Source organism: Diabrotica virgifera, chromosome 3 (genome assembly GCF_917563875.1).
Source record: "Diabrotica virgifera virgifera chromosome 3, PGI_DIABVI_V3a".
NCBI lineage: Eukaryota > Metazoa > Arthropoda > Insecta > Coleoptera > Chrysomelidae > Diabrotica > Diabrotica virgifera.
In genome coordinates, this window is record NC_065445.1 from 155,220,950 (window position 1) to 155,245,138 (window position 24,189).

A 24,189-nucleotide genomic window follows, 5' to 3' on the forward strand; every position below is an offset into this window, starting at 1 on the left:
GCTTCTTCCTGTTCTAGCCATGGCATCCCTAGTACAGCGTCGTGGTTAAGGTTCTCCAGAACTATGCATTGGACGGTTGTGGAGAAGTTGTCAAGCTGTAGTTCGACGGTTGTAGTCCCTAGACTTCGGGACGTACTGTCCGTGCACGCCAACTAAATCGTCCCTGGCCGAGTCCGCAGGTCCCTTTTCTGGATCAGTTTCTGGTGTATAAAGTTTCCAGATGCTCCGGTGTCGACTAGAATCTTCACTCGGTTTTGTTGATCCGTCCGTCTAGGTAGGGGAGTCCTGCTGTCTTCGACCTTGGGTGGATTGGATTCAGTTGGGGCACCAGGTCTCCCACAGGGTTTAGTTGGTGTCCCTGTTGGAGTTTTCCGGCTGCTCTTGTTGTTGATGTGTTTGTGGTTGACGCTCCTGTTGTCTATGGGGGTTTTTGTTCCTCCATTCGTTGATTGTCTCGGAGCGTCGAGGTGGTCGGTTATCTCGTCTGTCTTGTCTGGAGTTGTTAGCATGTAGGTTTTGGATGTCACCTTCCATCTCTCTCGCTATTGTTGTTAGGTCGTCCTCTGTTTTCGGCATTCCTAGACGTAGGCAGACTCTGATTTGAGGATTCAATTGTTCAGCCATAATTCGGCATCGTTGGTCCTCTGGGACGTCCGGTAGTAGTCGTTTGAATAGGGCTGCTTTCCGTGAAATGAAGTGTTCGGCTGGTTCGTCATCCTGTCGTTGGCCGTAGAGTTTCACTGTGAGGGCTGACAGGAGGGCTGGATCGTCGATTTTTTTCAAAAAGCGAGTCCTGAAAATCTGATAACCTATCTCGGTTGTTACTTGACTCTCTGCCCATCGTAGTGCGTCTCCGAAAAAGGAATTTGCCAGTAGGAAATCTATCCAGTCTTCCTCGTTGACTTCATATTTTATTAGAAATTCTTCTGCCTTCTGTAGGAATTTCGACGGAATTTCTGTGTCTCTTCCCTCGAATCTCGGTGGTTTAGAGGTCCAGACTCTGGGTTTGGGTGGTGGATCATTTGTTGTTTTCAGCACTGACAGTGCTGTCATCGCCTGGAGGAATCGATTCATAAATTGTTCCTCGGAAGTGGCTGGTGTAGCGGGTGTTTTAAATTGTGGCTTCGGCTGCTCAGTCGATGAGTGGGTCGTAAGGTCGTTATTGGGTTGGGCGCCATGTTCCCTAGGGTTTCCCGTTGATCCAGAAGTGGACGTATTGGGGTCCTGGGACTCTTTCCGTTCCTGTGAAGTAGAACGTGATGAGGTTCTGGTATCTACCATTTTTATACAGTGAAATATTTCGTGTGTAAAGCGTTAATTTGCGTTGAATTATATCTTACACGAAAAGGTTACGGTCAGTGCGTGATTTCACTGGGAAAAATACCACTGGTTCCGTTGTATGTGAGGTTCGCAGCGTGTGGTCTACGTGTGTAGAGATATCGCTCCGATAGCTCGAAAATAAAATGCAAAAGTATGCTTTATAAGTGGAAATAACGAAGGACACTACGAGTGCGTAACCTTCGAGGAGGAGTTCCACAACGTTAGAGTCTTTCGACAGAAAATAAAAGACAAGAAAATAAGAAAATGTTCTAAGTGTTTACGGAAGTAAACGACTTAGAGAAATGCAACAATAAAATGGCAGAAAATTCTAAGTTCTTTCCTTGACTTACGGAAGGAATTTACTTAGTATGAAACACAACATAAATATCAAGTAATATGATAAAAGAATGAAATGGGAAAAATATCTCAGGCGCGTGACCCACGAAAGGAATTCCGCTAGGCGATATTTTTCAAACAGTAAATCAGATAAAAAATAATGCAACTATCAAATGACAAATATTCTAAGTTATTTCCTTAACTTACAGAAGGAATCTACTTAGAGAATAAAACACAACATAAATATCAAATAATATGATAGAAATGAAATGGGAAAATATCTCAGGCGCGTGACCCACGAAAGGAATTCCGCTAGACGATATTTTCAAACAGAATAAAATATGCGACACTAAAATGGCATAAAAATGAGTGTTTTCTAGCGCTTGGTCTGCAAGCAGAGATACCGCTGGAATAACACAAACAAATACTATAAAGCAACAAATATCAAATATTTTCAGTCTTCTCACATTAAAATGGTAAAGAAATAAAAGGCAGATTCTAGGTGTAATATTACACAGAACCCAAGAGTCTTTGATACTACGAGAGCAATCTCTGACTGAAGAAATATAGAAAATCCACCTCCTTTTATATCCGATATTTCCTTTGTTTTAGGGATTATGACGTAGGAGATGGATTTTCCCAAGTGGTTGAACCAATCGCGTTATGCGATTTTGGTCAGAGATGCTCTCCGCGCGCTGATTGATCCGTGACTGAAGCGTCGTTTGAGGACAATGCAGTCTTCTTATCCTCATTACTTAGCGCATTGAATGGTTTCGGAGGTAAAAAGATGTAATGGCTTCGTTTAAAACCTATTTCGATGGTAAGTTCTTTGGGAACAAACCACCCGTCCACATCGAATCCCTGAATATCTACGAATGCTACTCTCATGATGACTGCTCGTGTACTACTGACACTTTCTGCGCCTAATTTAGACTTTTTACAATTTCGGTAAGAGGGAAGTACTCCATTACACAGTCGTGAATTATAATACAATAGGCCTTGGTGTTGTCGGGAAAACCGTTATTCGCTTCAATATCGAGTTTTACGTCAACAGTGGATGCTTTCATGCTTTCTTCTTGTTTTGAACAATCGATGACGAACAATGCATGATGCTGGAAAGCTGAGAAATCGAGTAGAGGTCGCTTTTGTGTGGAATGTGCGTAGCTGGGATGAAATTCGGTATAGTTGAAATAGGCCTCGTTGTAGTCAGTTTTGCTAAAATCCAACTGCATTCTCTCGTTCGGAAAATAATCTCCATTTAAGGATAATCTAATACTTTGGATGCTGACATTATCAAATAAGGTAGGATCAGCTTTGATTGTGTTACGCTTTCCCGTTTGAAAGAAAACAATAACATAACGTGGTCTTTCAACTGATGTGCTAGTTTTAACGGCCCAAACTTCACGTCTAGCACCTTTGGTAATGGTAGGCAATTCGTGCAATTCCCACTTTCTAAACGGAATAACTATAGGGCGATCTTCTTGAATGGACGTCATTAGTTGTAGTTTAATTTCATCGTTGGGATATATGTGCTTCACTCTGAGCTCAATGTTGGTGATGTTAATCTTTGCTGTTGTAGCTGCATCTGTAATAATTAAACAATCGTTGTCGTTTCGAGCTCGAACTAGTCTTATTGTTTGACGACCACACGTAATCATTGGATAATCGTTAAAAATGTTAAAAATGTGCTTAAGAGGCATCTGTATGTTGAATGAAGTATCGTTTAGAATGGGATTATTAGGGTAATTCCAACCTGCCATAACCATATACTTGGAATCTTCCTGATTGTAACATGTCATAGCACGTACAGCACTTACGATACCAGGATCCCGCACTATTTCCATCTCCCGTGCGCTTTCGCTGTACGTACACGAATCAAACAGAAAAGCACCCACATTATTTGCTAGCGTGATTGTTCCAGATCCCGCTTTATCGACGAGTGATCCTTTAATGCAAAACAAGGTTTCGCTCATTTCAAAAAAAGAGTCAACTTGATTAATGCTGAATTCAACAATATCATTGCAGTTGAATGATTTAATGAATGGTGCATATGTTCGGTATTCAGCCTTTCGAATCGATTCATCAAACATTGGCTTACGATAAATATCGAATATTGGAGGCATTACTACGCTGTCTGAATGTTCTTGATTTTCATACACTGTCGTCATTTTTTTAGTTTAAAACGAAGTGATTGTAAAACCAATTTTTTCGCGAACGTAAGATGTTTACGCTGAGGCGGTTGTAATGGTGTTCTGTGGATACGATGTTGCCACTTAGACGGTTTCACAACTAATGGTGTTCTTGGAGCAGTAGATGGCCTTATTACTAGGCCCATTTCCCTCGTGATCTAAGTTCCAAAACCAACGTGCTCTCTTCTCCTCTAAAGTTTACAGGTCGTCCTTCTTGATCGAGAGCCAAGACAGTGATATTGGTAAGTTCACGCTGCGGCACAACGAGTAGATACAACAAATTGTGAGGAGTTTCGTCAATTGCGTACCCAGGATTCGATTGTATGACAAATTCGTAGATCGTGTGACCAGGTCTGTTACCGTCGAAGGCTCCGGTACTAATGTTACATTCAACTACTTTAATAATCCTAAACAGGTAGATCCGAAGAATACGTCTTTCCGGGATTGAGTATTGTCGGAGAAAATCCCAATACTGTACCAAGACTATCTGGTTGCTTAAACGAAATCTTATATTTGCTAAATATCTGACACTGCAACGTGTTGTGGTTAGGTTTTAGACTAAATATCGTTTCCGGTTTAAGCTCATTGTCGGCACCCAGTTTCTTTTGTATGTATTCTTCAATATCGGCAATTTCATAACATCCGTCGGGAAAAGCAAATTTTGTCAATTGGTTTTTGTCATTGTAGTAATAAAACTTGTTATTTTCAATGTTTGGTATACTGTTGTAGGAATGAAAGGCACGAAGAGCTATTTCATAATATTTGTTCGGATCCAACACGATTGGTGTGGAAGGTTGAAATGAAAATGTATAATTGGTACTAACTACTCTCAACAACTGCGACATGATGACTGATTGAATTCAAAGGATTAATAGGTTATATAGTGGAATAAAAATCAATGTTATGTTCGCATATTTTTTATTTGTTCTAAAGCAAGTTTACATAAATGGCAAGATGCTTGAGAATCGGCTGGTCCATCCCAGTGAGTCCTCCAATCTGGCCTGTTGTAATGTACGAAGCACGGAAGTAGTATCTGCAAGTTCCATTCTCCTCGATATTCCCCAGGCAATTTATGCCATATATATATAACAATTCTATAGGTTCTACAGTTCGTATAATATAATCTAGCGGTATTAATTGTAGTTCTTCTTTACTGAATTCTTCAAAACGTTTTTTGTGAAACATATGATCCATAAGCAGTTCCATGCCTTTAATATGCTCCATTATATAAAAACTTTAAGCATAAATGTCCACAAATTATTTGATTGAACCTCTGATAATGATGATTATTGTAGAAAATTCTGGCACGTGCACCCAGATATTTCACAAGTTCTTTGGTCGGCTTCAGATTACCAAATGAATCGAAATACTCTACGTCATCGTTTATCTTTCTATATGCTAGCCAATGTGTTCCGTTATGTGTTGACACATCCAAGTTAACTATTGCACATTCTCGTTGTCGAGGACCGTCTCTAGGCAGAGTGTCATTCATGAAAACTCCTCGAAAATGCGGTATTTTAAGCATTTTTGCGTAATGCACAATGTCCAAGTCGTACAGCGGACGATTGGGTAGCTTTATTGGAAGTTTTTTTTCATATAAAAGCCGAATCCACCTCTGGGTTTCTTACGCAGGTACAGACCTGAGCCGATGTGTTCCATCGCCTTATTATGACGTATGTCTTCATCCAATTTCTTTTGGGCATTCTTTGCGTCAACCACAGTCTTCGCCACCCCTGCTGCACCGCTGGCTAAAGCTCCCAAAGCAGAAAGACCTGCAAATAGAGGTATGAGGGGCAGGAAACCTCCAGATTTTAGTGGCAATACTCGTGGAACATCAATTTTTTTTCGACCGCCAAGTCTTTTGATTATGGATTTTGCAATTCGTACAGCCGTCAAAGCAGTATCTTGTAACGATGCTCCTCTCTTCATGGACTTTGCAATTTGTGAGACAACATCGCGATTAAAAGAATAACGTCCCTTTCTTTCACGACGAAGTCCCATTCCCAACTTTCTTTTCGTCTTCATTCCACCGGTTACAAGTAAAGCAGCAGTTTTTTCACCAATGCTAGCGTCTTTCGATTTAACTCGCTCCCAGGCTCTATTTTCCAATTCTTTATCGGCCTTGTGGCGTTCTTCGAGAGATGAATGCTGCGAATAAGCGATATCGTGCTGTTTACACGCTGCGTCTAATGGATTAATTCCTGGATCTCCGCGTGCAAGACGTTTTTTTAGTTTTGTTCCAGGTCCACAATACTGATAACCACCAGGAATATGAAGCTCAAACGGTAGTTTATTAATTAGAGTGTTCACGAGACCTTCTCCTTTGACAACCAACATTGGACTGATGACATACAAGTGGTGACATCTATAATATATTACCGTACTTATTTACTACACTTGTCACACGATGAAGGTCGTTCAACAAGAGCAGACGCTGCCAATTGATAATCTGGATATTGTCCAGAAAGTGACAACCAGTAAACATGGAAAATTATTACCAAACTCATTCAGAGCCATTATTTGCGGTCCAAGTGGATGCGGAAAAACTAATGTCATGCTATCACTTTTATTTAATCCAAATGGCGCCAAATTCAAAAATGTCTATGTTTATTCAAAATCCCTCTTTCAACCGAAATACCAACTACTGCAAGATGTAATAGCGCAAGTTAAAGGTGTTGGGTATTTTCCATTCAAAGACAATGAAGAAATTATCGGTCCAGACGAAGCTCAAGCAAACTCTGTGTTTTTATTTGACGATGTTGCATGTGATGGACAGCAGAAGATTCGCGAGTATTATTCCATGTGCAGACATAAAGATATCGATGCCGCTTATTTATGCCAAACATATTCAAAAATACCGAAGCAGCTAATAAGAGACAATTGTAACATGATTGTATTATTCAAGCAAGACGAGATAAATTTGAAGCATATATTTGATGAACACGTATCGCCAGACATGTCATTTGATCAATTTAAAAAAATGTGTTCAGAATGTTGGCGTGACAGGTATGGCACGCTGGTCATTATGAAAGATTTTGCCCTCAACAGTGGTCGATACCGCAAAGGATTTGATAAATATATAAAATTGTAGGTAGATTGTTTAGTCGTCAACATAATGTCTTATGATGCGGTTGCCATTGCCATGCGTAAGAAAAAAGTTGCCGAATTGGCTAGATCAATTCGCAAAAAATATTTGGCATTGAAATTAGGCAAAACAGAACGAGATGAGTCACTAAATAAACTTTTTAAACCAATCTCGAAACCTCTCACGGACATTGCACAATCATCAAAAACGTTACATCATGCTATCGATAACAAGTTTAGACAAGTTAAAAAAGAAGAGGCGAAAAAGGAAGAAGTAGGACTAAAAAAAGAGCCGAATATAGCAGAAAATCGTACACCAACACCACCAGTATCATTTATTAGTGATGGAGATGTGTTTGAAAACAACGATGAAGAATATGAAGATAGCATAGAAACACACCAATCGCAAGATAACGAAACCGAACAAGTAATGTTTGATCCTGATAATATTTCTGAATATGCTTTCAACGATTATATGGAGCAATATCCTCCGATGAGTCATGAGTATATAAAAGAATTTTGGATGAAGTCTGATAAAATCGATAAAAACTATGGGCCTATTTACAATGATTTGTTGGGCTGGACGTGGGGTAAACGACGAATAAAGTTTAACAAAGACGGTGCTATAGAGGTTATGGATGACGCCAAAAATGGTCAAGGAGGATCGGTGCAGGAGACGCCAGGCCTATATCACCTTATTTTCTATGATAATCCTGATCCTGAATACTACAATGAAGAAGATAAAAATTTATACAAAACGTTATTAGAGAAAACCGAAGTTCATCTGGATTCAATAGGCCGCCTTAAAGGTTCAAGTGGAGACAAATATCATTATATTATTAAGCCATTGTTTAGACCTGCATCTACATCAACGGTAGCAAAGAAACCGTCACAGTCTACATCAACGATAGTACAGAATCTGTCACAGCCTACATTAACGGTATCACAGAATCCGTCACAGATAAACACCCGATCTACTACATCATCAGCACTAACGCAACCGCCACATAGTCGTTTACCAACTCGTTCAACATCATCTCAATCAGCGTCTCCACAGCTATCTTCGCCAGCTGCCTCCAAAGGATCAGGGTTTATCGATGACTCTCGATTGATTTACAATGAAACGCCTAGGGAATATATATACTGGGACGATCCAAATGAATTGGTGGAGCGTCTTGAACTCTTGGTGGCTTCGAAAGATGCCGGCAACACATCTCACGACAACGAAATCCTAGCAATCATCAATGAACTAAAAGAAGCTAATATAATAGAGTAACTGTGAATGACAGCATCATTTCCATTATGAGTGTTGACAAATTCGGTCATCATTCTCGTGGTGGTAGCGCTCAAAAGGTGGCGCAAGTTACATTTCCACATACTTCTGACGGAAATATTAATGCCGAAAATGTGAAAATTTGCAATGTCAAGGACCCATCGGAAAATGGTGATGCTGCAACGAAAAAATACGTTGATGCGCAAATAATGGACTTGCGTAACATACAGTCACCATTAATTCAAACACATGGTGAGTTGTTGCAGCAAAAAACTGAGGAGATAGAAGGTTTAGCCATCGGACTAAACGAAGTGAGAAAAGAGCTTCATAAAACCACAGTTCCACTTCTCGAGCAAAAGTTACAGAAAATAATGAAAAATGAGTTGAATACTCTAAAAAAGGATACGGAAAATAATGTAAATAAGTTGCTGAAGCAAAAAACTAATGATGTACAAGATTTATCCATTGGACTAAATGAAGTGAGAAAAGAGCTTCATAAAACCACAGTTCCACTTCTAGAACAAAAGTTGCAAAAAATAATTAAAGATGATTTGAATACTTTAAAAAAGGATACGGATAAGAATATGAAATCTGCTGCAGAAACAATTGCAAATCATGCGATATACGATATGAAGATGGAAAAGAAGATAAAAGAAATGAACGAGGTATTAAAGGATGTAGTGGACAACCTTCATTCGATGAATATAGATACTCGCCTAAAAGCAATTGAAAGTCGTATATAAGAATGTCTAAAGAAAAGAAACAGGTGGTGTACGAGTTGCATAAACCAGCACGAAAAAACTATCCTCGTCGACGAACAATAATCAAAGGACTCGATGACTTGTGGCAAATGGATTTGGCTGAAATGCGTCCTTATGCGCACCAGAACAAAAATTACAAATTAATACTAGTTGTAATTGATTGTTTTTCAAAATTTGTATGGACACGCCCTCTAAAGACTAAGACAGGTGAGGAAATTACTCGGGCATTTTCGGACATTCTCGTCCATACTCAACGAGTGCCGAAGAGCCTACAATCCGATCAGGGAACGGAATTTTACAACAAAAAATTTCAAAATTTAATGAAAAAACATGAAATTAATCATTACAGCACCTACACGATTAAAAAGGCTGCCATTTGTGAAAGAGTTATTAGAACGTTGAAAGCAAAGTTGTACAAGTATTTCAGTTTACATGGATCATACAAATGGTTAGACGCCCTACCTATAATCACCGAGGAATACAATAATACGAAACATAGTAAAACAGGATACAAACCTTCTCAGGTCAACAAATCCAACGAAAAAGCTATTTTGCACAAAAGTTATAGTCACTTAAAGATTGCCGGCCCGCGAAAATTTAAAGTTGGCGACATTGTACGTGTATCAAAGGCAAAACATTTCTTTGAAAAGGTCTTCACGCCCAATTGGACTACAGAATTATTTACAAGTAAAGATAACGAATTCTATAACTTATTTGCTCGAAGACATGCAAGGTACTCCAATTAGTGGCGGGTTTTACGAAGAAGAATTACAGAAAACAAAAAATCCCGACATTTACCTAGTTGAAAAAGTACTTAGACGAAAAGGCAATAAGATGTATGTTAAATGGTTAGGATTGGATAGCAAACACAACAGTTGGATTACTAGCTCAGATGTAGTTTAAAGATATTGGTCTATCTCCAGCCCGACAGTTTTCTCCATCCATTATTCTGTGTCGACAAATTTAAAGGAATAATTTTAAACACATTCGAGTGGACTAATGTTTGTAGAAGAATTCTTCATACCACCTTGCCTATGCCGATGATCCAATCGAATTTGAGTGTGGTGATTTCTGCAACCCTCCGTCACGCCGTTGGACTATTTTCATGCACCGAAAGAAATGTGGATCGTCTACGACACTGGTTTTCTTCTACTGTAATGCCGTTGTAATTTTTCTATGTATTAATAAATATGTTGGAGATTATGTTGGTTTTTTATTTAAACACCTTATTTACTGATCAAGTCTTATATTACATGAAGATTCGAACTTTCTCTTTACAATTTCAACAATAATTTTCAAAATTAAGATATAAATACAGATGCTAATATTACACACGACATTGCAAAGACATTGTCTATTTCACTTTTCATATTCTCGCTGTTGGTGTTGTTGTTGCTGGCCACTAATGGTGTAGGTTGAATACGTCTTAACGGATATGTAGCTTGTGGTAGTTTTCTAAAGGCGTAAAGACCTTGCTGCTCTTCAGACCTCCACGTTTGCCCCTCAATATGCAGACTATCGAATTGCCTATTAATTTGTTTTAAATCCTCATATGATTTTAATATCTTTATTTAACAGGTTGAGTTTACTTTGAAATTCCATTACCCTATGTATTTATGTTACGCACACCTCCTGCGTCGAATGTCACGTAAATGTCACATCATTCACGTTCAAATGTCACGTTATTCACGTCACGTCATTCACGTCACGTTATTCACGTCACGTTATTCACGTCACGTTATTCACGTCACGTCATTCGCGTCACGCCATTCACGTCACGTTCTGTTAGGCACTATACGGAAAAGAAGAAGAAGAATTGACAGTTAATGTTGAACGTTGACAGAAGAAGAATTGACAGTTGGCTTCTGTGTCGCCACCGCTTTCATTTGACACCCCATACGTCAAAATCGGATCATTAGCAAAGAAGATATGCTGTAATGCCGTTTTGGCAATGCCGCCTTCTTTGTGTTTTATCTCAACGTATTCGTTACCCCCTCCCCTTTCCAACGAGCCCTCTTATGCCACGATCGGATTAATAATAACGGAGATACGATATAGTGCCGTTTTGGCAATATTTTTATGTCTCACGTGGCAGATAAGCAAGACCATTGTCTCAATTGACAGATAAGAAGACCACCAATTGAGTTTCAAGAATACAGATGAGGCTAGGCCGGGCGACCACCCTGTACTTTTTTACTGAAAAGAAGAAGAGATCTAGCGATAAGCGACCACTTTTGCACTCAGCGTACAGGGTGGTCCTCTTTCGGGAAAGAAGAAGAAAAGATAAACGACCACTTCTTACAAGCCTCTGGTCATTGTTGTTGTTGATCACTTCTTCATGCAATTATTGCGTCATACAGGTATACAGGTGACACACAGGTATCCAGGTGACACACAGGTGACAATAGGTTTGCGTCATACAGGTATATAGGTGACACACAGGTATCCAGGTGACACACAGGTGACAATAGGTTTGCGTCATACAGGTGACACACAGGTATCCAGGTGACACACAGGTGACAATAGGTTTGCGTCATACAGGTATACAGGTGACACACAGGTGACAACATGTAACAGCAGGTGACAACGGCGGACCTTTGTGACGTAGATTCGTTCTCATTGGTCGGTAGGCTGGACTTTGATCTCATTGGTCCTTGGTCGATGGGCGGGACTAAGTTCTCATTGGTCGATGGGCGGGACTAAGCTCTCATTGGTCGGTGGGCGTGGCTTTGTGATGGGCGTGGCTTTGTTCACATTGGTCGGTGGGCGTGGCTTTGTTCCCATTGGTCGATGGGCGTGGCTTTGTTTCCATTGGTCGGTGGGCGTGGCTTTGTGGCGGCAAACATCAAAGGATGCCGCTCTTTCCCACGATGGGCAAAATTTTCCCAGGCCAAGGTGCCCCAACCTCTGCTGCCATCTGTGTTTATGTGTGTGAGACGAGAGCCGTGTAGGTACCTATACTTAGACACGTTCGGTGGTTTGGTCATAATGTGAGGATGACCTGCAGTCTTTATGATTTGTTTGATTTTTCATCTATTCGCAATAGGTTGTCACGCGATATCTCGCATGTCTCTGTACATTGAGCTGCTTAGAAGATTAATATCCCTTTGTCCTGTTATATCAACTTCTGCTTCTGCATATACAGTAATACCTATGTGTAGGTACCTACATGCTTTTGTGTTTTGTATAAATGTACCTATTTACGAATGTTTCTTCTAAAATTTAGGAATATATTAATTTTATAATACATTTAAGTATGTAGTAATTTTCTTTACAATTTTTACTTACCTATTTATTTTTTTATAGCTAATATCGCCCGTGTGTAGCAAGTGTCTGCGTAGGCTAGCTGTATGTGTATCTAGTTACGGTCGTGTTAGTACTTGGTTTGATTCCCCCTTAAGGAAAAATTTTTTGTTTAATATTAATGGTTATTGACATACTTAGACTATTATAAGGACTTAAAAAATGATTAAAAATAATTAAAATAATTAATCGGAGTTGTGGCCCAATGACGTCACCCAACAAGTCCCGACAAGTCACCCCCAATCACCTCACTCGACCAGTCCCGACAAGTTACCCCAATGACGTCACCCGACAAGTTACCCCAATGACGTCACCCCTACACGTCGGATTCACGCGGGCTGCTGTATCGAGAGGACGTCACGTGCGATGCTGTATCGCTAGGGTTCAAAGGTCAAAGTGCCCTGAAGTGTCTACTCTTCTACTGATTATGCAAAAAAATCTCATGGGAATATTTTTTCCAACGAACCCGCCGTTTTCGCCTTATCTATATCGCTTTTAGTTTATGAGCCAGAGAGCCTTATAAACAATTAAATTGTTTAAAACAATTATTTGACCACTCGGATTGAAATCCACCCTCGACATTCGTAATCAGCAGCCAAAAATCCATAAGAAACCGTTGAATTTGTCCACCAGAATTGAAAAGGACACGGTGACCTCTATTTAGCACCTAGACTATGTGTACCTTAGTGTTCTTATACTGTATGCAGTTGTCCTGGAATAAGAGAGATAAAGCTTCTCATAAGTATTACAATAGGTAGAAAATATCCAATATCGAACTGGGTCAAGATTGTGTAATATCGACTAACATTTACCTTGATTGTTTATTTAAATATTTAGTGTACGAATCTTTGAGCCACGGGTGCTGAATAAGCAACCCGTGTATTTGTAAAAATAACATAGTTCGATTGTCAAAAAGAATACAATGAAAAGATTAGAATAAACTTGGTGTTCGTCGAGGTAAGATGTTTCATTCTCCCTTAACTACTTAACATTGAAAAGAACCTGAAGATTAGAACCACTTTAGTTACCAGAAGTTCCACGTATATTACATGGCGGTCCAGAAGGTCTTTGTTAAGTAGTTATTGTACTTAGTTAAGTGTAAATTTTAAGAAGAAGTTAATTAAGAAATAAGAAGATGGAAAATAAAAGAAAAATTAAAATAAGGGAAACTTAAGTTAGAAAAAGTTAAGTAAATCTAAACTTAAACAATGGGAGCGACGAGAAACTGGAAGAAAAAAAGAAAATTGGGGTAAAGTATCTATCCCCCATAGATATTATTAGCTGATAGATGGAATTTGCGATGCCCACCAGACTAGACATTGGAGACACGTCGACATGGACGAAAATTGGGAATTCTGGAACCGTGGAACCAGCCGACGCGGCGTCAGGAGGACGCACATCCACGAAATGGACAGTGGTGGACAAGGACAAAAGTACGTGATGTGTGAGTAATTTGACTATATTGTATTTATTGCTTTAATATTTCTCATATATTGCATATAGCCTAACATAAGAATAATTTTTATTTTGGAATGCAATAATTATTATTAAATTATCAATTAAATTTTCAATTAAATCATCAATTAAATTTTCGAGTTTTTACTAAGTACATATATAAATATATTCAATAATTTAGATTTAGATGGTTTTTGATCAACTACATTGATACTTGATATTAAGTTTTATTGTTAACGAAAATAAAATGTTATTTTGCAATTCTTTTAATAGAAAGAATGCAACTATTTGATGATACTATGATACGTAAAAATAATGATTTAATTTTCAATTTTTTTTCTATCAAGCAAAATATGCCATTTAAAGATTTTTATTTGTGCGAAGGTATATTTATATTTACATATTTTCAAATGTTGACGTTATTTGACCGTGAAAACACGGATAAAGAAATACTATGATAAGGAATTTTGCTGACAGAAGATATATACACGATTTAAAACTATGAATTGTATTATTATACACTAGAAAAAGGTGTAGAAACAGTTTTATAATAAAACAAGATACCTATTGAGAGTATAATCGAAAGAATTATTATTTGGATTATTTATAAGAAAAGGAAAGAAAATATTTTTAAGAAGTTGGAACAAAATGGAAAATCCAACATAATGGACAAGAATAATTTCGACGGAATATTGAGTTCCCGAATAAACTCAAGGATTAAGAAGCAACATTTAGAGATTTTTTTATTTACCGATGATATGACAAAGAAATAAAACCTAGAAAGGAAAAAATATAGCAAAGAAACTATGAAAAATTATGTAAGACTGAAATGATCGACAATTGATATGATTTTAAATGAATCGATTTTATAATTACAAAGAATATTATCCCATACAGTGACTAACGAAGATTCAAACAGCATTCATAGATGCAATCGGAATAAACTATGAATATTTTGACAAAACGAAAATTTAAGGACAAGTTAGTAAGATGTTACAAAAAAAAATGAAATACTGAATGACATAAAAGTTATTGATAAAATAATGAAGTACCTATCTAAGGAGACATTATTTTGAGACATATGCATATTATATATAAATATACTTTAAGTTTTTATATTAGATATATATTTAAATATTTGAATGAATAATATAATTTATGTAAGGCTTTATAACAGGTATAACTAGAGAAATAGAGATAAGACTATTGTGTTGTGACGGTATAATATAAAGTGACTAATTGCGCGATTAAGTGAGAAAAAACTATTATTTGGTAGATAGCACCAACTCATATTATTTATTTAGCGTATATTTACAAGTTTTCGTTCCTAATCCTTTTTAAGTAAATATTTTATGGGTCCGCGGCCCAGACACAGAAACATTAGGATTAATTATATTTTTAGCCCAGAGACAGATTTAATAGTAGGATTTAAATTTTTTAGCTCAGAACCAGACTTAGGTAATAGGTAGAACCAGTATTAGGTATTCAGCGATGGTAGCTGAGCATTTCTGGTGAATTTTTTTAACAGAATATAGTCTATTTTTATTACCACTTTCTTTCGAATTTTTTCATTAATGAATACTGAAGTTTTTAGATACCGATAACAATCCTTTTTGTTTTGATTTAGTTTTAAAAAATTTTAGATTTCGATTTTTTAATATCGGTCGAATTTTAGTACAAATATGATGTTTAATGTTTTATGATAAATTATTGAGATAACTGATTTTTTAATATATTAAAAGCATAATTAATTTAAGACAATCTAGACAAACCAAAAAAAAAACACACTCTTGTCAAGAAAAAGGTACAAAATGAAGATCAGAAGATTTTAGCATACCCAGTTTTTGTTTTGAAGTAATCCTATTCTCAACTAAGGGGGAGCACTAGGTTCAGACAGGAATTTAGGGATGCGAGACGTAGATGATTTTTAAGCGCACAACTATCCATTGTCTTTTTGGAACAAACCTTCTCACGACTAAGGACGTGCAAAAGGACCGGAAGCAAATACAAGGGTATAAAGTTGCGAAAAACTACCCATCAAGTAGGTAGGGGTTAGAAAATGAAGAATTATGAAATAATACGAATATAGGAAGGAAGATACATGAAATATAAAGTAAGTGATAAAGAAATCATGAAGAACTATGAAGAAGAAGAAGATTTATGTTTAATAGTACACTATGAAGAAAGTACTAAGTATAAAGAAAATAAAGAAAAATGTAATTAGTGTGAAGTATGTACCTGACAAGAAGAAAAAGAAGAAGAAGAAGAAGAAAAAAGAGAGAATTTTTTAAAAGAAGAATATATAAAAATTTGAGAACATCAAAAGAATTGTCTTATAAAAGTCTAGTAACAGAATAAGAATTAAGAGAGTAAATTAAATTTTAAGAGTTTAAGCTGTAATTTCTTTTTAAATCTTTGAGTTAAAGTAAAGTATAAAATATAATTTCTGAGTGTAGAATTTCGCGAGTAATAAGAACAGAAATATGTAAGAATAGACAATATTTTACATTATCGAAGTTTGTGTTTGTAAATTATGTATATGTATTTATGTTTAGGTTTAATTTTTCAAGGTAATGTTTGTGTTTTATTGGCGTATAGGAGTGAAAGTGTAAAATAAGCAAACTTGTACATAGTTTCACTTTCATTTGGATAGGTCAGTATAATAATATGACACAATTTTGACGAAGTATAAAAAATATATTTGTTAGTAAACACACCGTAAAATTTATCCTTATACCAATTAAGATTTTTTTTCATTTCGTAAATCAGATAATAAAAAAAAATCTTAAAGAGAGGAAGGATGGTGTCCTGGAATAAGAGAGATAAAGATTCTCATAAGTATTACAATAGGTAGAAAATATCCAATATCGAACTGGGTCAAGATTGTGTAATATCGACTAACATTTACCTTGATTGTTTATTTAAATATTTAGTGTACGAATCTTTGAGCCACGGGTGCTGAATAAGCAACCCGTGTATTTGTAAAAATAACATAGTTCGATTGTCAAAAAGAATACAATGAAAAGATTAGAATAAACTTGGTGTTCGTCGAGGTAAGATGTTTCATTCTCCCTTAACTACTTAACATTGAAAAGAACCTGAAGATTAGAACCACTTTAGTTACCAGAAGTTCCACGTATATTACACAGTGGCGGCTCGTGATTTTTACAATAGGGGAGGCTATACCTAACTAAAATATCTAGACAAATTTGCACTAGCAAAAAAAATCCGCCAAAAAAATCTAATTTAAGGCCCCATTTTTTTGACCATTTTATAATATCATCATAATTCACAATTTCATAATATCATATCATTTTAAAAATAGTTAGTCTAATTGTAAAAGTGTATTACCAAAGTTTGTGTCGTTTATTTGTTAACAATTCTATCTCTGTAAGTAGATATGCATATCAAAATAAATACAGATTTAATATTTTGCAGTCCATTCAGGTTGAAGGTCCACATTTTTAAGATACTCAACTGAATTTTTTTATTTCTAAAAGCGGCCTACTGCGAATCCAAAAACACGGTAAATTACCATTATTTTGCTTTGCATTACAGATATCGGAAAAAGTTATTTGAACAAGTTGTTCCAAATATTATTCTAATCCCACATACCAAATTTCATCACAAAATTCGCACTTTTAGTTTTTTCATTATTTGTAGTCAGGATCCTAAAATCGCAGAGGAGACTGCTGGCCGATTAGCCGCCCTTGCCCAATCTCCGGGCAGCGTGTGCGTTAAGCGATAATGCAGCTCTATTGAGACCGGGTCCCCTTAAACTATCATGCTTAAACGCTGCTGGGTTGCGCGGAGCATTAGCAAGTGATATTTTCCGGCCAGCAGCCTCCTTTGCGATTTTAGGATCCTGACTACAAATGATGAAAAAACTAAAAGTGCGAATTGTGTGATGAAATTTGGTATGTGGGGTTAGAATATTATTTGGAATAACTTGTTCAAATAACTTTTTCCGATATCTCTAACGCGAAGCAAAATAGCAAAGTAAACAAAACAGTGTAGCACGTGTAAAAAATTTATGGGGAGGCTAAGCCTCCCTTGCCTCCTCTGACCAGCCTCCACTGACTGTATGTATAGTTTGTTATTATTTAAGTTTGTTTTTTTTTCTGAAAACTCTTGACTAACATTTTAGTAACCATACCTGCACTAGCTCCTATGTAAGGCATTCCATGCTGTAGAACTTTTTTTCTTATTGGTTCTACTAATTTTAAATCATATAATGTCTTTAGAAGACGGAAGGTGTTGCCTCCTCCTACAAAAATCGCTTCTGCATCTTTAATTGCAAGTAAAGGTTCCTGTGTATGGATGCTGCTTATGTTAAAGCCTAAAAAATTTACATTTAATAATAAAAAGAAAATTTCATTGATATTTAAAGGAAATAATGTAAAATAAAAGTATCACATTACGTATAGTGTTGTCCAAATGCAAGAACAAGACGAAACTTAAGACAGTCTTGGTCTTGCGCCAATACACCTGGTCTTGGTATTGCTTTCCCGGTCTTGGTCTTGCAGCAAAAGTCTTGCAAGTCTCGCAGATACTTATTAGCCTATTGCTATCTATTTATTAAACGTTACTTTAGATCTTGGAAAAACGTAACAGAGTAGGAACATTTAAAGCTTGAATTAACATAGCCACAAAGACCAACCAAATTAATACCTGTCTAAACGTAAACGACTGACACCGGAGAACAAGAAGGAATAGATGGAAAACAATTATTACATTAGACTCGAAGGAAAGCTCAAAAGTTTGGAGATGTCGAAAAAGTAACTACTCGTTACTTTATACTTGTTACTATCCAAGACCCCACGTTCCGAATACTAAATGAGAATTATATCGTTACTTCGTTACTTTAAATATTTCGGTATTTTGTTTACACGGTAGCCGGTATTATCTGTTATCAATTTGTCTCGTTACTTTTGAATATTAGTTGCGCTCTTTCAGCAAATTTTGTTCGAATTTGAACCGAATGATCTCATCGCACACTCAGCAGAAACGAATCTTTAGTCTTAGGCCGATAAGATTTGTGGTAGATTCCTACTAACTAATAAGGAAAAAAATTTAATGATTGAGTGAGTGTCCTTAACAGTAGGTATGCTAACCTTATTATATTTTTTATCAGTTAAGGTGACATAATTTTAAAAAGTTTCGATACGATCAATTAATTTCAGAGTGAAGAAGTCGTCTGCTGGGAAAGCATGTACAAAATATTTTATTTTTACATTGTAATTATGACCTCTGAATATGTGTCAAGTGTTATTTTAATGAATATTTTGATTCAATATGTATGTTTATGGTATTGTTTGTAATGCGCATAAGTTCAGTTTTCCAAATTTTTGTTACATATTTTTTTGCGTCTCATAGAGTCTCTAAGCACATACCCGAACCAGTATATGTACTCCCTAACACGACGCTCAGTCCTAACTGCAAAACGCAAGAGTCTCGCAGACTTAGTCTTGTTCTTGCTCAAATCTTGCAGTCAGTCTTGGTCTTGGTCTTGCTAAAATTAGGTGGACTTGGTCTTGGTCTTGCGAAAACGTAAGAACAAGACCAAGATTGCAAGACGAAGACCGATTTTGGGCAATACTAATTGCGTATATGATAATTAAATTTAAGCATCAGACTTTACTCAGATAGTTAATTTGTAAATATTTTACCCCATTTTTTGAACGGTTTTTCCACATTCTTCAAATATGCATCATGATCTTTTAGGGCGTAAGGTATAAACAAAACATTTTCAACTTTATTCCTAAAAAAAATAAAGGAGTTCGATGAAACAATTAAAAAAAAAACGATTTATTTATTGCCCTAAAACCGGTTGAGATAAGCAAATGAAATTTGGTAGGTTTTAAGAGGTAGTTATGGCGCATTTTTTGACATACAATTAAGAATTTTATATTCACCATTGGCGTGCATACGGGTATAAACATTTTAGATACATCCCCTATAGCCTATGCACGCCAATGGTGAATATAAAATTCTTAATTGTATGTCAAAAATGCGCAATAACTACCTCTTAAAACCTACCAAATTTCATTTGCATATCTCAACCAGTTTTAGAGCAATAAATAAATCGTCAGTTTGTAAGAAAAAAATCAACATCCCGTATCTTGGAAACGAAGCAATTGCGGACATATGTTTATAAAGCAAACGGTCATTATTTTTTCATACAGGATTACCCCTTAAAGTTTGTCGCACTTATTTAGAAATACCCTGTATTGATGAAGAACATGGCTAATAATTGTCAAAGCACTTTTTATTATCCAACATAAGTAAATGAATCAAAAAAGAAAATGTTAAGAAAGCCTAAGGCTACAATTGAGTTTTAATTTCAATATTTGATATATGCTAGAATATTCCACAGGGTGTTTCGGACTTTAAGGAAAAAACACAGTATGAACTATACACCCGGTATAAAATGACATTTACCTGTCTAGCAACAATATTATTACATCGATATTCTTAATAAGTAATAAAGCTATAACATACTAAAAAAATCACTCAAATCGGATAACATGTTTAGGAAATTCGAGACATCTAACATGTCTCATTTTTAAGGTGTTCCGTTAATTTTGCCGGTGTCATAGAGTAGGAAGTCATCATCCATTCGGTATGTCCAATTTCTAACTTAGAAGTGTAAATAAGGACTTCTGGTGGCTTATGTTAAGCCCTACGTTTGAAAACCAGGTCTTTCGTATTGTCCAGGACATGATGTCTATCATTGCTGAGTTAGACAAGCTATTATCATATCCATGATTAGATTTCATAAGAGAGGAGATAAGATTGGGATCATTAACGATTTTATCATTATTCCATGTGTAAGATTATGTGTTTACACCAATTTATTTAATAAATCAACAGCTTCACTTCAAGTATTTTTTATACATATAGTATATTTATACAGTGAGCACGTAAAGGTTGGAATAAATTCATTTTCTCAAGAATGGACGATTTTGGGAAAAAATCCCGAAACAGGTCGATTTTTATTTTTAAATTACAACTTTTTGGCATATATATCATACTAGTGACGTCATCCATCTGGGCGTGATGACGTCATCGATGGTTTTTTTAAATACGAATAGGGGTCGTGTGATAACTCATTTGAAAGGTAATTCAATTCTCTATTCAGTAATATAACCATTAACATAATTATCTATACAGGGTGTCAAAAAAAAATTTTTTTGATTAAATTTACTGACATAATAAGAAGAATGCAAGTAATTTATTTAATTTAAAATACATTTTACTACTCTCAGAAAACATAAAAAAATGTTTGTTTGAAAAATAATAATTGCTTTTCGCTTAGATTAAATGTTAAAACTGGCAAGAGGAAGGTGGTTGGCTGCTTTAATACTGAATTTAAGAAAAAAACAATATTTATTTGTCAAATAAACAATATTTCATGTTTTCTGATAGGAGTAAAATGTATTTTGAGTTAAATAAATTACACACATTCTTCTTTTTATGTCAATAAATTTAATTAAAAATATTTTGTTTGGTCACCCTGTATAAATAAATATGTTAATGTTTATATTACTGAATAGAGAATTGAATTACCTTTCAAATGGGCTAGCACACGACCCCTTTTCTCATTTAAAAAAATCGTAGATGACGTCATCACGCGCAGATGGGTGAAGTCACTAGTTCGATATATATGCCAAAATGTCGCAATTTAAAAGTAAAAACTGACCTGTTTCGTGATTTTTTTCCAAAATCGTCCATTCTCGAGAAAATGAATTTATTCCAACCTTTACGTGCTCACTGTATATACAGTATGGTACAAATGAAAGGAATAAATTCGTTATTTCGTAAATCGGCGACTTTAAAGAAAAATCCCGAAACAGGTCCATTTTTATTTTTAAATTATGATATTTTGGCATGTATGTGATACTAGTGACGTCATCCGTCTGGGCGTGATGACGTAATCGATGATTTTTTAAATGTGAATAGGGGTCGTGTGCTAGCTCATTTGAAAAGTCATTCAATTCTCTATTCAGTAATATAAACATTTACATAATTATTTGTACGGCCTGTCTAAAAAAAATATTTTAATTAAATCATTTGACAAAAAAAAAGAAGAATGCATATAATTTTTTTAATTTAAAATGCATTTTACTGTTGGTCAAAGCCAGAAAAAAAATTTTATTTCACAAATAAACATTGCTTTTTGATTAAATTCAATGTTCAAGCCAGCTCCCGCCATCCACCTGCCTCTTGGAAGTTTGAACATTTAATTTAAGCGAAAAGCAATGTTTATTTGTGATATAAATTTTTTTTTCTAATTTCTGACAGCAGTATAATTTATTTTGAATTAAATAAATTACATACATTCTTCTTTTTTTGTCAAATAATAAATAATTAATTTAAAATATTTTTTTGACACCCTGTATAAATAATTATGTAAATGTTGATATTACTGAATAGAGAATTAAATAACCTTTCAAATGAGCTAGCACACGACCCCTATTCTCATTTAAAAAAATCATCGATTACGTCATTACGCCAGATGAATGATGTAACTAGTATTACATATATCAAAATATCATAATTTAAAAATAAAAATCGACCTGTTTCTTTCATTTGTACCATACACCATACTGTGTACATATATAATATTTATATTATTAGTACTTATTGTTCAATGTTCACAGTCTTACGTAAACATATTATTATCATACCTCCTCCTATCTACATGACAGTTTTATCTGATAAAACTTAGGAAAGGTAAACATCAAGAAAACAGATATGCTTGGTATCTTTTGATATGTAAAATACAAAGATTGAAAATGTTCAAAATAGATTATTCTTAAATAAATTTTCGTTACATTTGACAGTGTTGCCAGTTTTAACATCTAAGAGATCTAAAAATTTAATGAAAATTACTTACATTAAACAGATGGACGCAATCTTAAATAGCTTCCCTTCAGAGTCCAAAGCCAAATTCGTCGCTTTAAATGTAATAAAGTTGCCACCAACGTAATTATTTCCTGGCAATTTACTCGCTTCCAAAAAGGTCCGTTTCTTTGTAGAGAAGCCATCGGGTGCTTTTTGCCTTTTGTGACAATTTGATTAGACTTAAACTTACTTTCGTAACACCTACACCCCATTTTGTCTCACTTCACCTTTATTTAGCGACAAATCGTGGCTTTCCATAAAATTCAGTTCACTTTATTACAAAGTACGATATGATGCAACATGCAACAGGCAACACCCAACTATTTAAAAATGCGTCGATCGTCGATCTACCAATGTCTCAAAAACAGTTTCCAAATTTAGAGGTTTGCATAAATATTTCAAATGAATGGTACGCTTAAATGGACAAGAATTCATATTTTCATGTGAAATTATCTTTTGTCATCTACATGGCAACATGGTTTCGGGTATGTTCGTTTTAATTTCGGAAATTAGTGATAGTACATAATCATGAAAAACATAAAATGTGTTCCCAACGGTTTAAAAGTGTGTCTGCCTTCATTCCCTATTCTTTCGGCTCTTGATATTCTCATCGATCTTCTGATGGCATCCATTTCCGTGGCTTCGACCTTTTTCTTATATTTCTCGGATATTCTCCATGTCTCGGCTCCATAAAGTAGGCTAGTTTTAACCATTGTCTCATATGTTCCATTTTCTTTTCTTTGATATTTCCTTACTCCATAGAACTCCGTTTAGACATGCTACAGCTCTTCGTGCTTGTATGATTCGATGTTCTATTTCTCGTTCGTCTTTTCCACTACGGTCGAAGATGACGCCTAGGTATTTATATTTGTCACATGGATTTATTTTTTGATTGTCATCGATATCGAGTTGTTCTGCTGCAGCGCCAATTGAGAGGTATTTTGTCTTTTCTAAATTAATATTTAATCCCCATTTCTGGTATTATTCAATTAGTTTTCTAAGCATATGTATATTTCATGTCGTCTTTGTCATTTGAGATCACCACCTGATCATCTGCAAACTGTAAAGTATATATGCAATCCTGATCGTTCAATTGTATACCCATCCCTTTGACTTTCCTTTTCCATTGTTTCAGAGCTGCAGAGATATAAATCTTAAACAGAGTCGGAGAGATACAACATCCCTGTCTGAGACTCTTAGTAATTGCAAATTTTTCAGCTAAGAGGTTTCCGAATTTCATTTGGGAGTTTGAACCGTAATATAGATCTTTGAGAGCACTAACCAATGTTTGATGTATGTTTGATGTGCCCAGGACTTCCCATAGTTTATTTAGGGGGACTGTGTCATTTGCCTTCTCAAGATCTACAAAAGTCATATGTAACTCTGTTTGTCATATTTGTCACAACTTTCTTTTCTATAATTTGTTTAAGACAAAAGATGTTTTCTCCTTGTTCTTCGTCTTCAGACGATTGATAATCTTCCTCTACCAGGTCGCGTAGTATTCGCCCATATAGCCGACTCATTGAACTTGTGACCAATATCCCTTTCTAGTTTTTACAAT

General features: G+C 35.7%; 1 protein-coding gene across 1 annotated transcript in view; it reads right to left on the bottom strand.

Annotated features, from left to right (window-relative positions):
- Nucleotides 1-24,189, bottom strand: part of LOC126881364 (alpha-aspartyl dipeptidase) — a 130,021-nt gene that overhangs the window by 89,017 nt on the left and 16,815 nt on the right. Inside the window, exons 3-4 of the mRNA XM_050645606.1 lie at nt 19,391-19,482; nt 17,878-18,060 (exon numbers count right to left, since the gene is read on the bottom strand). Coding sequence (XP_050501563.1) covers nt 17,878-18,060; nt 19,391-19,482 — 275 coding nt within the window. The remainder of the gene's footprint in view (nt 1-17,877; nt 18,061-19,390; nt 19,483-24,189) is intronic.